This window comes from Protopterus annectens, chromosome 7.part0 (assembly GCF_019279795.1).
Source record: "Protopterus annectens isolate FY-2018-M chromosome 7.part0, PAN1.0, whole genome shotgun sequence".
In the NCBI taxonomy this organism is placed as follows: Eukaryota; Metazoa; Chordata; order Ceratodontiformes; family Protopteridae; genus Protopterus; species Protopterus annectens.
Window position 1 is genome coordinate 965302907 of NC_056739.1, and position 15192 is coordinate 965318098.

General features: G+C 37.4%; 1 protein-coding gene across 4 annotated transcripts in view; it reads left to right on the top strand.

The window, feature by feature from the left end:
- The window catches only part of LOC122806805, a 381197-nt gene that overhangs the window by 197398 nt on the left and 168607 nt on the right, over window positions 1-15192 (top strand). For all 4 annotated transcript variants that reach the window (XM_044077529.1, XM_044077528.1, XM_044077530.1 and 1 more), the window contains exon 10: window positions 10981-11069. In XM_044077529.1, the coding sequence (XP_043933464.1) occupies window positions 10981-11069 (89 nt within the window). The remainder of the gene's footprint in view (window positions 1-10980; window positions 11070-15192) is intronic.

Genomic DNA, 15192 nt, shown 5'->3' on the forward strand with positions numbered 1-15192 from the left:
TTCATTGAGCGATACCACAGATTATTCATCACTGTTGTATAGAATCAAAAAAGTCTGTCAAATATAATTCATAGTGAAATATAGCTGTTTCCCCACCTTTATATGATTTCATAATTCTTTTGAAGGGGTCATAGGAGAGGAAAAATAAAATATCTTTCTCTCCATTCTATAAATTATTTGAATAATTTCAGATATGTTTGTAAATGTCTTTTTCACAAGCTTGTACCAAAGGATTAACACTGGGAATACAAGTGCTTTTCTTTTTAAATTTTTGATCCAGTGTACTTAGTACTTCTTGCCTATCCCTATGTTGGTAGGCCAAATGAGTTTCCTAGTAAACAACTTAAATTCATCTAAACAATCCCTTATACTCATCCGCTAAGTTGCAATAAAGGTAAAGCCTTTTTCAAAAAGCTGAAAATGGTTCACTGTAATCTTTATGTGGCTATAATTAAAAATATTGTAACTACTGTGTTTCAATAATATGCTGTGGTATTCTAGAGAGATGGAAGAGGGTATCCATTCCTTCTCCCCATCCCTTTGCCTCCCTCTTTTGTTATTGACTCCCAACCCCTTTGTGACCCTGTGGAAAAGATTGCTGTATTTTCCCCAAACCCTGATCATGTAGTTGTTCTCTCTCTTCCTGTTTGAATATTAATTCTATAATCTTTCTGATCTTCTTAATGGAGAAACAATAATGGGTAATTCAAACTGTAATCACATTCTTTGTCTCATTCTATTGTAGGTTCCTGTAACCCTCTATCATCAAACATAACATCTGTAGTTGCATCATTGTCTACACTATCAACATTAATCAACATTAACCTTAGATTTCAACACATAAGCTTGTTCTCAGCATAATCCTTCTCATCCCCATCAAGTTTCTTTTTTGTGACCCTTGATGGCATCATGTTGTTTGCCCAACTAAGTCATACTTTTGTTTGTAATCGTCAAATAAATCCTCAGTATTTTTAAAAGTAAAAATATCATCTACCATATTAACCACTTATTGCTCATTATGTTTAGTGAGCAACTGCATATGTTCTAAACCATGTCTGTTAAACATATCAACAACTCAGTGTAAATATCAGATTCAGGTTGAATGTCATTAGAGAAATGGTAAAGTCTTAAACCATTGGGCACTCTACGTTTAGGTATGTAGTCTCACACAAAAGCATTGTCAAGTTTTAAGCTGCGACACTTGTCAGTTTTTCTTTCAAATAACTGCAGTATTGTGTCCAAAGTCAGGTGGTCTAAATCCTTTGCATCAATGAAATCTAACTTAAAATCTTTGAAAAAAAAAAACATTTTTAAATGTAAAATTAGCGGGTGCTGTAGATTCTTTTGTGGAGTCTGAAGAATCAAAAAACATCATTATACACCATGAGTGCTTTAACGGACATGGTAATAGGTAAAGAAACAGTACCTGAAGCTTGAATAAGCCTCCCAATTGAACTGGGTAAATCTGTTCTTATTTCAGTGCTGTTGATTGCTTCAAATAGTTCTCCAACTGGTTAACCACAAATCCATTAGCTGAAACAAGTCAAGGTGTAAGTAGTCTGATTAACTGTGTCAATTCTCCAGTGAGTTTCGCCATGACAGCAAGCTGAGCTTCAAGAGGGTCATCCCCCGGTGGTGAAGAAAACAAGTCCTGACTGAAGTTTTCTGTTTCTATACAGCAAAATGCCCCAAAGGTACTAACAACACAAAAAAAGAGGAAGAAGCAACTAGGTAGTATACAACTCCACTTGTAACAAAACCAAAAACAGCTACCAGAATCAGGCAAACAGCAAAACACTACAGGAGTATCGATACCAACCACCTTATTTAAAGTGTTAGCATTTAATATAGTAAGATTCTGAGGAAGTCCTGAATTGTTAACTGTACAAAAGCATTTTTTGTTATTTATACATAAATTCACTAAATTGACTCATTAAGGTGGTTGGTGTCAGTACTCCTGGAGTGGTTTATCTCTTTGCCTGAATCCAGTGGCTGCTTTTGGTTTTGTTACAAGTAATAACCAGGTTATCCAATGGGTCAGGCCCATTGCCATTGGAGGCCATAGGAGAAAGGCTCTACAGTCACTACATGTAGGTCAGTAAGAACTAAAATCCTACAACATTATGCAATTAGTTACATAAACTTCCTGAATTATTATCGTAGGTATACAATCAGCCAGGGGAAAACATTCACAAATATTTTATTAGCTTCAGTTTCCATAAAGTGAAATATGTCGGAGTAAATGAACTGAAACATATTTTCTACCTTTAGTTTCTACAAGGATGATAATAGCCTATGACAAATTATTAATAAAAAGCAGGGCAGTGAGGGTAAGAAAGTGCTAGAAGTAGTGATTCGTCAAGAAGTGACTGGTGGTTAACTGAAGAGAGAGACAGAAAAAAATGAGGAAATGCATAGCACAAGTGGAAAATGCTGACTGTAAAGAGGAATTCCTGGGGGAAGTATTGTATGTAGCTGTTGGCTTTAATGCTGCAGAGCACAAGTGCAGTATGAACAGATATGAGGCAGTAAAAGGCATGTCTTAAGTAAAAGAAGTTCACTAGAACAAAAAGGAATTAGTCATAATTAGTTGAAATCGGTGGAAAATGCATTACCACTTGAGTACTTTTGAAGTGCATTTTATGAAAACAAAATGTGCTCATAACTGTAATATCAATACCTCTAAATGAGGTGATGGCTGTCACCAGAAAAACTAGTGGGTTGTTATTTTCAGGTTGGGGGGACCAGTTACTTCAAGTGGATCAGTTTAAGTATCTTAGGATCTTCTTCATAAGTGGTGGTATGGGGGAGTGGGAGATTGGCACTGTACCAGAATAAAATGCAGTAGGGAATCAACAGCAGAGTTATAGGACAAAGCTATAAACTTACCCATCTATGTCCTCATTCCCACCTGTAGTTAGGAATTTGGAGTAATGACCTAAAAGGAGAAATTGTACATACAAACAGCAGAAATAAAGTTACTTTCCTGGGTACCTGGACGCATCGTCTGAGATATAGATAGAAGCTCAATCTGCAGAACCTCATACCTAGTAAAGCCAATGTTCCTGTATGTTCAGAGGAGTCAGGTAGAGTGGTTTGGGTACCTTCTGACAAAATTCCATCATTTTCCCCTCCCATTGCATGTGTACCAAGTGCAGCCGATTAGACGGCAGCTCTGGAACAGACCCAAGACATATTGGAAGCGTGAGATCTCAGCTTGCCTTGGGATTCTTGGGGTTCCCATAGGATAAGGCTAAAAGAGCTGTGGAGTACTGGGAAGTCTGAGCTACACTTCACTGTCTGCTATCACCATTACCTCCACCAGGGTGAGAAGGTTAGAAAGTGGTGAGAATATAATTGTGATAAAATCGTTCAAACGTGATGTAGGATTATGCAATGTGACAAGTGCAACTCCATCTTTTCTCATACTATATTTTTTAATGCTACTATTAACAGGTTGCATTTTACAATGATTCTAAAATTAAATGGAAAAGAATACCATAAGCCAGGAATGTAATACTGAAATAAGCCTTTGCCATATTTATCGTTGAATATACTTATTCTCAATCATATATACTCAAAATGTCAGACATTTTCAAATCTTCAAAATTCCGAGAAGGAAAATTGTAGACTATTGACAGAAATCAACTGATACATGATACCGTGATACAGAAATAGAGATGTCACCTGCAATGTGAACTGTGGAATTTGTTCCATTTCATGATGCCATAACTTCAAAGTACTTTAAAGGAATTCATCACCATTACTAAATATTCTTGGCTTTTACTTTTAAATAACTATTTATTTATGTATACATTTTATTAGCTAGAAAATTCCAACTCGGCATGCCTCATTTTCAGTTGATGCCCTAACAAAAGCTACAATGTACAACAAAACAGTTCAATTAGTCTAGAAGTAAAATTCCAACATAAGAAAACAGAGATAAATTTTAAAAACTAGATATATTGCATACAGTTTGAAAAGAAATCTCAGCAATGTGCTACATTCTATAGGATACTAAAAATTAAACCCTTACTATGGACAAAGAAAATAATTTCCCTTAATAAACACTGTATTTATTTATTTTTATTTTATTCTTTTGTTGACCAGTAAGTGAACTGGTCTGTGGATCCTTTTCAACCATAGCCCAGGTACAATGCCATAATTGTTACAGATATCATTTTGAAATGACGACAGAAGACACTGCATTTCAGACTATTACACAGGTATATTTATGTCTTTTTATTACACAGGTAATTTTGAGATAATTGTGACAATGTTAGTTTGCATCTCATACCAATAAAAGTTATAGAAACAGCTACATGATACAAATACTGTTGCATAGAGTTGCAGAGATTGAATATTTCATGTAATGTACATTGCCAACAATTCCCAGGAGTAATAAATACTTGTTCATGGCATGTTACAACATACACTGTTAGAGCACTGCTTAGTGCACACATTCAGAGCATTGCTGTAGTGCACACACTGTAGTGCATGCACTTAGAGTGCTGCCATAAAGTAAAAGGTCATTTTAATATTGTAGCAGAGACTGGATCCTGTTTCATAGTTTCTGAATTAAGCTTTGGGGAAGAGGATGGGAAGTGGGAGAGAAAGATACTTGTAAAGGAGGTGAGAGGAGGGAGAACTAGAGTCTTGCTGGGAAGGAAAAGTGATGAGTGAGTGGCTTTGCTCATCTTAAACATTTCTGAGGTACCAGTTATATTAAATTTACTTACAAGTTAAGTATAACTTCCTGTTTGTATTTACAAACACTGGACAATTGCTTGAGCAGTTCTAGACCTGTTAAATGTAAAGGACTTTCTAATTTATTGTGGAGGTCAATATCTGTGAACAATAAATAGTAAATATCTAGAAAACAAGAAGTGAGGTTACCCAGAAATAAACGTATGCCAATAGAAGAGGAGGCAAGGAAAGATGGACCAGAGAAGAAAAATTAGAGGGAATGAATAAGAAATATGAGAGGGGGGTGAAAAGTAAAAAAAAAACAGTGAAATAGATAAGGACAATAACAAAATGTGAGGGGAGAAAGATAAGGCAGAGGAAGAAGGGTGTAGGGTGCCAAGTAAAAGATAAAATGAATAGGTACAACAAAAAGTGTGTAAACACTAAAGAAAAGTTAAGCCAAGAAATTCAATGTCATATAACGTCACATATGTATTTCAAGTCATACAGCAAAATGTGATTTAATGGCTTACTTCAAACTTTGCTTGACTAGGAGTTTGCCATATAACTGAAGGGGAGTTTTTGCTACACATTTCTTTCAGCCACAGAAATTGCTAACTTGCTATTTCTATTAATTACATACAGTACTTTTACAGGTTTAGAGTGGGATAACCAGCAAGAAAATGAGGGATTGCACCAGTCTAGTATTTGGTTTAGAGCACAGATATTTGGAAACTGGAAATGCCCATGTTTTTAGCTGCTTCATGCTATAGTAGACTTTGAATTTTAGTCATAGAGTTGAGTACATTCTCAATGATGGGATCTATAGGGGAGACCAACAGCAAAATGGCCTATTTTAAGGTAGATCTGCTATAGTTTGTAAGCATATTTAAGATACATATGCTTACAGATTTGGGAAATTGTGGGATACGTACAAGAGGGAGGGTAATAAGATTATCATAGCTGTGAATGACCAAATCAGAATGTAGGTTGCAGCTAACAGTACAACATTCTATGGGTAAATCAAGAACTATGATAACATTACGCCAGTTCAGAGGAGTGTTCTAATAGTCAGTAAGGCTCAGAAAAACAGCATCTCTTCCATGGTCTGGCTAAAAAGCATGTGTTGCAGACACTAGGCTGTCATTAAGGGGCTGTAGCAACTAGAGATGAATACATTTTTCCAGGAGGTTACATCTACAACATAGTAAGGCAGCAAGAAATTATAAGCATCACTGGAGGGCAAAAGTTTATATAAAGGAACAACAACCAGTCTCCCACAGTGTGACTGCATAGGCTTCACTTATACATGGGGTTTATACAAGCAGTAAATGGCCTGCCCATAACAGAAGCAGACAGCTGTAGAAATTCTAGAGGTAGACTGTTTGCAGCTGGTGAGTATTATTTGAGTTTTAGCAATACATTTTCAGCAGCAGTTTATAATTTTTAGTAACTGAATGGTTAAGGTCTTTGCTTCACATCTCCAAGGTATGGAACTCAGTTCTGACCTCTTGTCATTGCCTATGTGGAGATGTGGAGACTGGTAGTTCACTCCATGCTTGCCTAAGGTTTCTCTTTTTTTGGGGGGGGGGGGCTGGAGTGCGCACAGAAAAACATGTTGGCTGACCGGATAATCTAAAGTGTCCATATTTGTTTTACTTATTTATTTAGTTATGTTTTGTTTAAAACCTTGGGGGGAACCCCACAAAGAGAAAAAAATGATTGTTGTTTGACGCCAATGTTGCCCAGGCAACCTGAAATCTTGGATGCTTCCCAGACTTACCTGGGGAACATGGGTATATCCATCATAGGGGGACGAGAGCGAGGGCAGAGAACTTAATGCTGTGATGCCAGATCTTGTAAGAAACAGGGGCTTAAATACAGTGATGATAAACTATTATGGATACATGTCAATCTGCCTAAGGGGCAGCTACAGCAGAATTTTAATCATTGCACTATCTCTGTCATGGCAACCAGGCAGTCTCCCTTACCTATGCATCCCATGAAAATTTGAATCCTTAGCCTCCTTCCTTCTACACATCCAATCAGTAATGTGTCATTGGCCACCCACCCCTTCCTTTGACAGTGTCCCAGCCAGACTCTCGTTTCCTTCTCTAGCAATAATCTGAATCTCTGGCCTACTCTCAAACAGCCATCAGTGAACAGATTCCCAGGTCTCTTCAGACCACAAATTCATTCTGCAATTATCACCAACCCTTACCACTCCATCCCTCCTGCAAGCAACCACTGTCCTTTACTGTTACCTGCAATGTCAAATATTATTGTCCATTACCTCCGCTAGATTATCAGTAGTTGGTATCACTGGCTACCACCAGACAGACTTTCAGCAAATGCAGCAGTCCCCTATCCCCCTACCGATAGCAGCAGCAAACAGAGAAAAAAAACTTTCATCACACACGTCTTTTGGTGTTAAGCATTCTACATACACCTCTCACTGGTCTGAGTAGTGATCAGATTACCTCATATCCCCTTTAAACTTCACAACCTGTTTTTCTGGGATTGGTTCACTTACCCACCTGCCACCACCACCTTCAGCACATGCTGCACCAACCCTAAAATCTTGGTATCCTATACTTGACCCACAACTTATACAGATACTATGACAATGGAGTACACACTGTTTCTGTTTACACAACGAGCTTTAGCAACATAGTGTAGAGTAATGCATTTGTTGTACCACAGTGGACAGCCATTGTTAAAATATTGCAGGTAGCTTCCCTCTTACCTCATTCCAAGAGGTCATTACAGCACTTTCAGGAAATTCACTTTGCTAACCAATATTCCGCAAAGAATGTACCTCACATTCATGGATGATAGTGATTCCAGCTACTTTCATCTTTCTATAACAATCTTCCATAAAATGCCAAGTTTCTTATTTAACATTTGTTTACCAGGAAAGCCCAACTTGGAAAAAAGCCAATTTTCAGCAGAGGCCTGAGGAGAGTGCATGTCTTTGTAATGTGGAAGGAAACCAGAGTACCTAGAGAAAACCCACATGAATGCAGGGAGGACATACAGACTCTGCACAGAAGGTGCTCCAGCCAAGAATTGAACCAGAGAACCTCTTACTGTGAGGTGACAACACTACTGCTGCACCACTGCTCCATCCATTGTTTAGCAAGCCTTTCTGTGAAAGCTAAAAAGATACTGATCTGCAACGCCATAAGGTCACAAGCATTATTATCAAATAACTTAAAAAACATATTTCACAAAATAAAACTAAAAATCCAACACTACACACTGCCCTGTCTTAACTGTCCATTTGTTAGGGGAAAAAAAACTTCTGTTGAACCTCAACTTATTTCACATATAAGAATAATGTGATACAATTAACTGGACCATCAGGGGATTAAAGCCTTAATATTAGGTTATAAGCAGTAGCTTTATTCTGTTAAAAGAAGTGTTAACACTTAAATGAAAGTTACAATCTGCATCCTGTCACATGAGAAAGGAAGTTAATTGATTATTTATTTATTTTATTTATTTACATTTGTTGACCGGGAAAATCCGACTGGACACAGGTCCTTTTTCAGCGGAGGCCCGGGGAGAAAAGCTCCACAACAAAAATAACAATTAAAAACAACAATTAATTACAAGTTACAAGAAGTATAGGTAGGTTTTGTTTAACAATAGTAGTAAACAGTTATAGTTCAAAATGAAATTATTTAGTTAAATGGTACAACACTTATATCATTGGTGCCATAAAGACTAACAAGTATTTTAATAGCTTTTTATAGTATTTTAATTGATGATGTAGCTATGCAAAAATTAAATTGTATGCTGGATAGTTTGAATTAACAGAAACAAATTAGAAAAATGACATATGGTATGACATGCAGTAAGTATATTGGTTTTGTACACTGTTGCGTGGCTATACTCATTTCTTCACCGTAATAGTAGCAAAACTGTGCTTTAAAAAAACTTCATGAAATCCTATGCCAGAAAGCAGCAATTACAATATAATATTAAAGGAGTTTTCCCAGCAGCCTGGGTCTTCCTTATTCTCATGTCATTGCAAATCCCTGTGATAGGAACAGCATTCAGGTCTGACTATCCCACAAGTTCTCGTTCCTTCATTTTATTGCCAAGGCTTCTGGCAATGGCACATTCTGTTTTAATGTGAACTTACCGGCTTCTTCAGCTATGTTTTGCGCTGTCCTTTGTCACTGCTTCTCCCTGTTGATTACTTGTTTACTGAATGGTATCTATTTTCTGCCTATTGATATTTTTCAGGTGTTTCCATCACTGTATCCTGTTTGCATGTATTGTTTAGGTGTTTTGCTGTTGGCTCTCTGTGTATATTTTTCAGATGTTTCCATCACTACCCTGTTTGCATGTACTGTTTAGGTGTTCTGCTGTTGGATCTCCGGGTATATTTTCCAGATCTTTCCATCACTGTACCGTTTTACACCTACTGTTTAGGCATTCTGCTGTTGGCTCTCTGTGTATATTTTTCAGATGTTTCCAACACCGTACACTGTTTCACATACTGTTTAGGTGTTCTGCTGTCGGTTCTATGTGTATATTTTTAAGGTGTTTCCATCACTGTACCCTATTTGCATGTAATTGTTTAGGTGTTCTGCTGTTGGCTCTCTGTGTATATTTTTCAGGTGTTTCCATCACTGTACCCTGTTTGCACATAGTGTTTAGGCGTTCTGCTGTTGCTTCTCTGTGTAGATATCTGTGTGGAGGGAAGCACCAAAGTGTCTGCACTTACAGTTTGCTTCCACTCTTGGGGCAGTACTAAATGAAAACAAATATATCAGAATTTACTCTCAGTAACTGCAAAAAAAAAATACAACTGCAGCTATTAATTGCACAGCTTCTGCCACACTCACACACACACACACACACACACACACACACACCTCTAACAAATAAACCACTTCAAAAGAAATTCCAGGGATTTGTGCAGGTGTTAATTTTTCAATCTTAACATTATCTAGTACATGTAATAAATGACAGATTCAGGAATAGTAGAATGTTTTTCATCAAAACTTAACTGAGAGCCTAGTATATATAAACTATGAACCTAATGACTACCAGGGACTTTAAAAGCCTAGCCATGCAACCCACCCCAATAGTGCCCATATATATCATTGGGGTTTAATGGGGGGGATATCTTAGGAAGCTTCTGAAGGTTATATGGGGGGTATGTTAGACAAAGGCAGACAGTAATTATGCACAAATTATCAGAAACATGGGGGCCAGACCTGGGTTGAATTTCCCATCCACTGGTCAAGATTACGCTTAAATTGGGCTAGGGATGGACTCTGCTTCACGTGGATGGGCAGCCTATTCCAGAGCATGGGGATCCTCTGAGACACATATCTGTCTCACCAACATGCCCTATTTATGTCACAAGCAAAATTTAAATCCTTGGCTCTAGTGGTTCTAGGGGTACCGATGGTGTTTATTTTGCTGATGTGCAAAAAGTCCACCAGATAAAACATTGATAAAAGAAACACAGCATTAATTGCCTGGTTATTCAGAACTGACATTAGGTGTCAGCTACAAAAAATGAGATATGGGCACAGTACGCCTGGAGACACAAGTCAGGAAACTATATGTTTTTTAATAGTAAACTGGTAAAATCAGATAAAAGATAAGCACTTTCGTCTTCTTAGGTAAAGACTTCATCAGATAAAGCCATATTCAAGAAAATCGACCCATTTTATACACCAATCCAAACAGCTGAAAAAAATCACATGTTGACCAAGCCCCCTGTGATATCATCATTTCTTTAAAGAAATTTAAAGGGAAAAATTAAATACTGAAAAATATTACGTTCTAAAAATAAGTAAGTTAGATGCATCTGACCATTTGTTTTTAAAACTGTACAAATAATACTTATTTTAAGTGATACTGATAATACACTGTAATAGATTACAGTCACTATCTCTCTAAAGTTTTTAGTTTTAAAATAAATATTTGGTCATTGAGTGCGGGCCAATTCATGGCACTGAGCTTCAATTGCCAACAGAGTTCAAGTCCCTCCAAGTGTAATGTCCATGGGTCCGCAGTGATCAATGAAATGAGTTCTTCCAAAACAAAATTTTGAAGGTATGTTCAGGATACCATTGTAATACATAAGCAGGGAATTTACAAATCAAGTGGCAGCTGTTATATTAAACTGCAATATATGAAGCATATATTTTAGATTGCAGTTACTTAAATGACTTTCAGACATTTCTATTTTACTTTCAGCAATTCATCACAACAGATTTATTTGATTTTTCACATCTACTAACAGAAATATTTTTTCTATACTAGAAACAGAATCAAAAACAGCAGGCCATGTGATGATCAGCTACAACTGGGACAACCAGAAGACAATGATAAATGTCAAAAACAAGCTACAGGTAAGTCTAAACCAACTGTATTTGAAGTACTTGATATAGTAAAATCGAGATAAAAACTGGAGGTGGAATCTTTACAAAAGAGTAGCAGTAAATTACACAGACAAAATGGAAATTGTGTGAACAATACATGCAGAATAATGTTTTGGAGGAGGAATGTGGATTAAGGAAAGGCAGGGATTCATAATAAATATAGAAAATTAGGGTCTATATTAGAACATCGAAGTTTCAGAACTTCGAATGTTCTAATATCGACCCCTATTCAGCAAATGCTGAAAACATCGAACATACAGAACAGCTGTTCCAAAACACATCACAATCACACCAAACAAACAGCAATCCACACACATACACCTAAAATCTTACATCAGACCCTACACTAAACTGTACATACACCACTATCTACCCACTTACCTTAACCCAAACCCTAACCCTAAGGTCCGTCTCTATTGCACACACACCTCACCTGTGCCCTAACCCTAACTCACCTACCCTGCCCTAACCCTCACGTCCACACATTCGCACACTTACCTGACCCGCACCCTAATCCTAACTCACCTAACCTGCCCTAACCCTCACGTCCACACAATCGCACACTTACCTGAACCCCACCTGTAACTTTCGACCACAGTGCTGAAAATAGCGAAGCGACAGGAACAGACAACCTTAGGGAAAGAATTTGGTTTTCTGTCACTTCGCTATTTTCAGCTTTCGCTGAATAGGGGTCGATATTAGAACATTCGAAGTTCTGAAACTTTGATGTTCTAATATAGACCTGAAAATTATATATACAATGAATAATGTTTGCAGCGGGGAAGCATACCCCTCAGCATATCAGAGAAGAAATCTGGACAAAGCCATAAATAATGGGGGGACAAAAGGTCCAAAACTAGGGACAGTTTTTAAAGATTGCTCTTACAAGCATAGAAAGTTGATAGCATGAATTTTCTAAAGGGTATGAAGTATGAAACTCAAATATATGCCATTATTCGGCCCTCAATGATTTGACAATAATTTGTAAGAAAACCAACATTTTATGAATAACAGATCAAAAATATGAGATAAAAATATGACATTCTGCAAAAATCTTGACTGTTGAGAGGTATGCTGGGAAGATGTTAATATGGTTTGTTTTCTTTTATATAAACATATATTTGTTTGTCAAGTGATAATTCAATAACGGTATTAAACAGGCTACAGGTAAGTGTCTTATTTTTTCTTAAGCTGGTATTATATTTTTAACAAACTTTTTAAGAGGATACTAAAGGGACTTACTAAAAAGAGGCCTTAGACTTACACACAAATGAAGTGGCCGAGTGAATAAAAGCATACAAGATGATTAAAGATGGATCCTTGAACAGCCAGCATGCCCTTATTTAACAGCCTGGGAGATCTTGCTAGAGAGTAGGGCATGAGCCACCCTTTAAACATGCAGGATCTGGGAAGGCAGGTGTACATATCTTGCACAAAGACCTGCCAGGAACAGAGTCTGGGCACCTTCTGCAGCACTGGCATTACATGGCACATAGAACATGTTCCAGTCAAGTGTCTTGACAGGACTTTGGTGCCCACTTCAGTCAAGCAAGGTTCACATCCATATGCCCAAGCTAAAAGGTCCAGCACTTGTCCAAAAGAAATTATGCAGTTCATGAACAGCATTTACTAAGACTGAAGATGGGACAAGGCCCCTAATTTAGGCAATATATTTAAGCTGCAGCTATGATGATAGTCATCAGGACTGCCCACTTAGCAGAAACTTTGTCTAACTTTTTTTTTTTTTATTATACTAGGCTGTTTTCTGAAGATCTCTACTTATGTGCTTACCCTGGGAGATCTCTAGAATACCAAACTAACCAGATGTGCTGTTCAAGGCAGTTGAGAAGTGATGCAGTCCAGAATGCCTGGTCACCCAGAAAGTTTTATCACTTTCTTGCTGCATGCTTGATCTAATTACACACTTTGCTGGAGCAGGGTATGTAGGTTGTCCTATAAAGTCTCTGCTGTCTTTAACTTGGTATGAGATTCTGTTACCTGATTATGAGGACGTTATCTCACTGGTTTCCTCTCTGCATGTAACAACCATTTGAAGTTTGGACCCTTGCATCAGGACCATAGCTAAACTCATCTGGAACCCTGTGCAGATCCCCAAACTGGTACCCCCTCAACTCAGAGTTGAGCAAAAAAGTCTTCACTATAACTACAGTAATCTGCTTGCTAAAATGGTAAAAAGCAGCTTGCTACAGTTACTCACACTCACTTCACAAAAAGATCTTTAGTCATAACCACAAATGCAGAACTAGCATTCATTAATAAATCACTGTGACTACTGCACTCCAATACCACTGGCATCTGTTGACCACAACCCCTGACAACGTCTACCACAGGCAGCTGGTCCCTTTACCCTACTCTAGTTACAGCTCTGCCTTACCCTAATAGGTGGGCTTATCCTGCCTAGGAAAACTGGATCCAGTCCTCTAACAGATCATTGTAGTTTCACTTTGGGATGGAACAGTTACTTGTATATTAAAGGAGGTTTCTGTTACTCCTAACCAGAAAAGGCAGGTCTAGGTCCCACTGGACAGCATAACTAAAGACCCATTTCAAATCTGTTTGTGGGTAGGGATCTGGGGAAGGTGAATTACATACAGAGGGATTGGGATCTGTATTTGTAAGGAAATAACATCTATAATCTACTAGAGTGTGGGTTTGGTACTAAACGTTAGGGAGATATGTAGCTACTGTTTTATATGAAAGATAAGAAGAATTTTGGACCAAATTCAGATAGAATAGGGACTTATTCATGTAGGTCGTGTAAAGTTTGTACATCTATAACCACTAAAACTTATTATATTCATCCTGTGACAAAAATGTAGTATATGCCAAATTTTTATGTGGACTGTAAGAGTAGAAACAGTTTATTTAGCTATGTGCAAAGATTGCCCATGTTATTATGCGTGAAAAACTAACCATAGTCTGAAAGAGAGAATACTGCAGCACTTAGGTGATATAAGAAGGGATGCGGCATCTAGCAAATTGAATAAACATGTAAAAAGTAATAAGGGACATAGTTGCAAATTTATGGTTCTGCAAATGAGTTATGTGAGCTCTAAAGGAGGGAGTATAACTGATAAAACTGAAAACGATGTGTTAAAACGGATTATTTTATTGTAGGCAGATGGAGGCTTTGTCCTCAATGGGAATATACCCATGAAACCAGCACTTAAAATCAGAAAGTTACATGATTAACATATAATAAATTACTATGGCGATTAACTGATTTTTAAATGGGATGCAGTTGTTGAATCTATTTAATGTGTGTGTTTTTAGAAGTTTTTATGCTCTTATGAAGTGCAGTTAGCATGAAAGTGCTCACCTAAGAAATTAAAGTTTGTAACTTCAGCCATGGTGGTTGGTTGTTGTGCTTTTTTCTTGTACCAAAGTACACACTCGTAATTCCAGTCTCAAAATAGTTCCTAAAACAGATTAAAATGTCCCTTAAAATATTTTGTCAGATTTCATTATTGATAAGGAAGAAGTGTGAAACTATGTCAAAGGTCCCTTAAAAGTCTGAATAGAAAGCTCCAGTCAGGATGCTTTGTTCCATATTTGAGATTTTCAGGAATTCCTGATGGTGTTCTCATCTGTTCATTCATTTCAATGAGAAGTTCAATTGCATTTCAAGGAAAACTATTACCTAGCCTAAAGCTGTGCAGCCTCAAAGCAGATAATATTCTATGGCTGGCTATGTCTACACATCTGTATGTAAGCTGAATAAGCACACATCTTCATTGCCAACCAGCATGTTTTTTTTTTTTTGGGGGGGGGGGGTTGCCATTCACACAGGATCTTGAATTTTGCTGTCAGTGGTAACACCTACATTTATATGAGTAAACTTCATAAAAAGTACTGACATGGCCATCAATTTACTTGGCAAGTCCAGCACCAGCATTGCCTGTACTGCCTTTGGAAACAGCATAACACTGACAGCTCCCACAAGTGTTAAGATGTCAACCCTGCTTCTCAACATTTTATTGTGGAAAAGTTGTTGGCACACCATTTGAAGATTATACCAGTTGAGCTCTTTGAGATAAAGTAAATAGAAGGGTCCTTCCTACTGCCTTAGGCA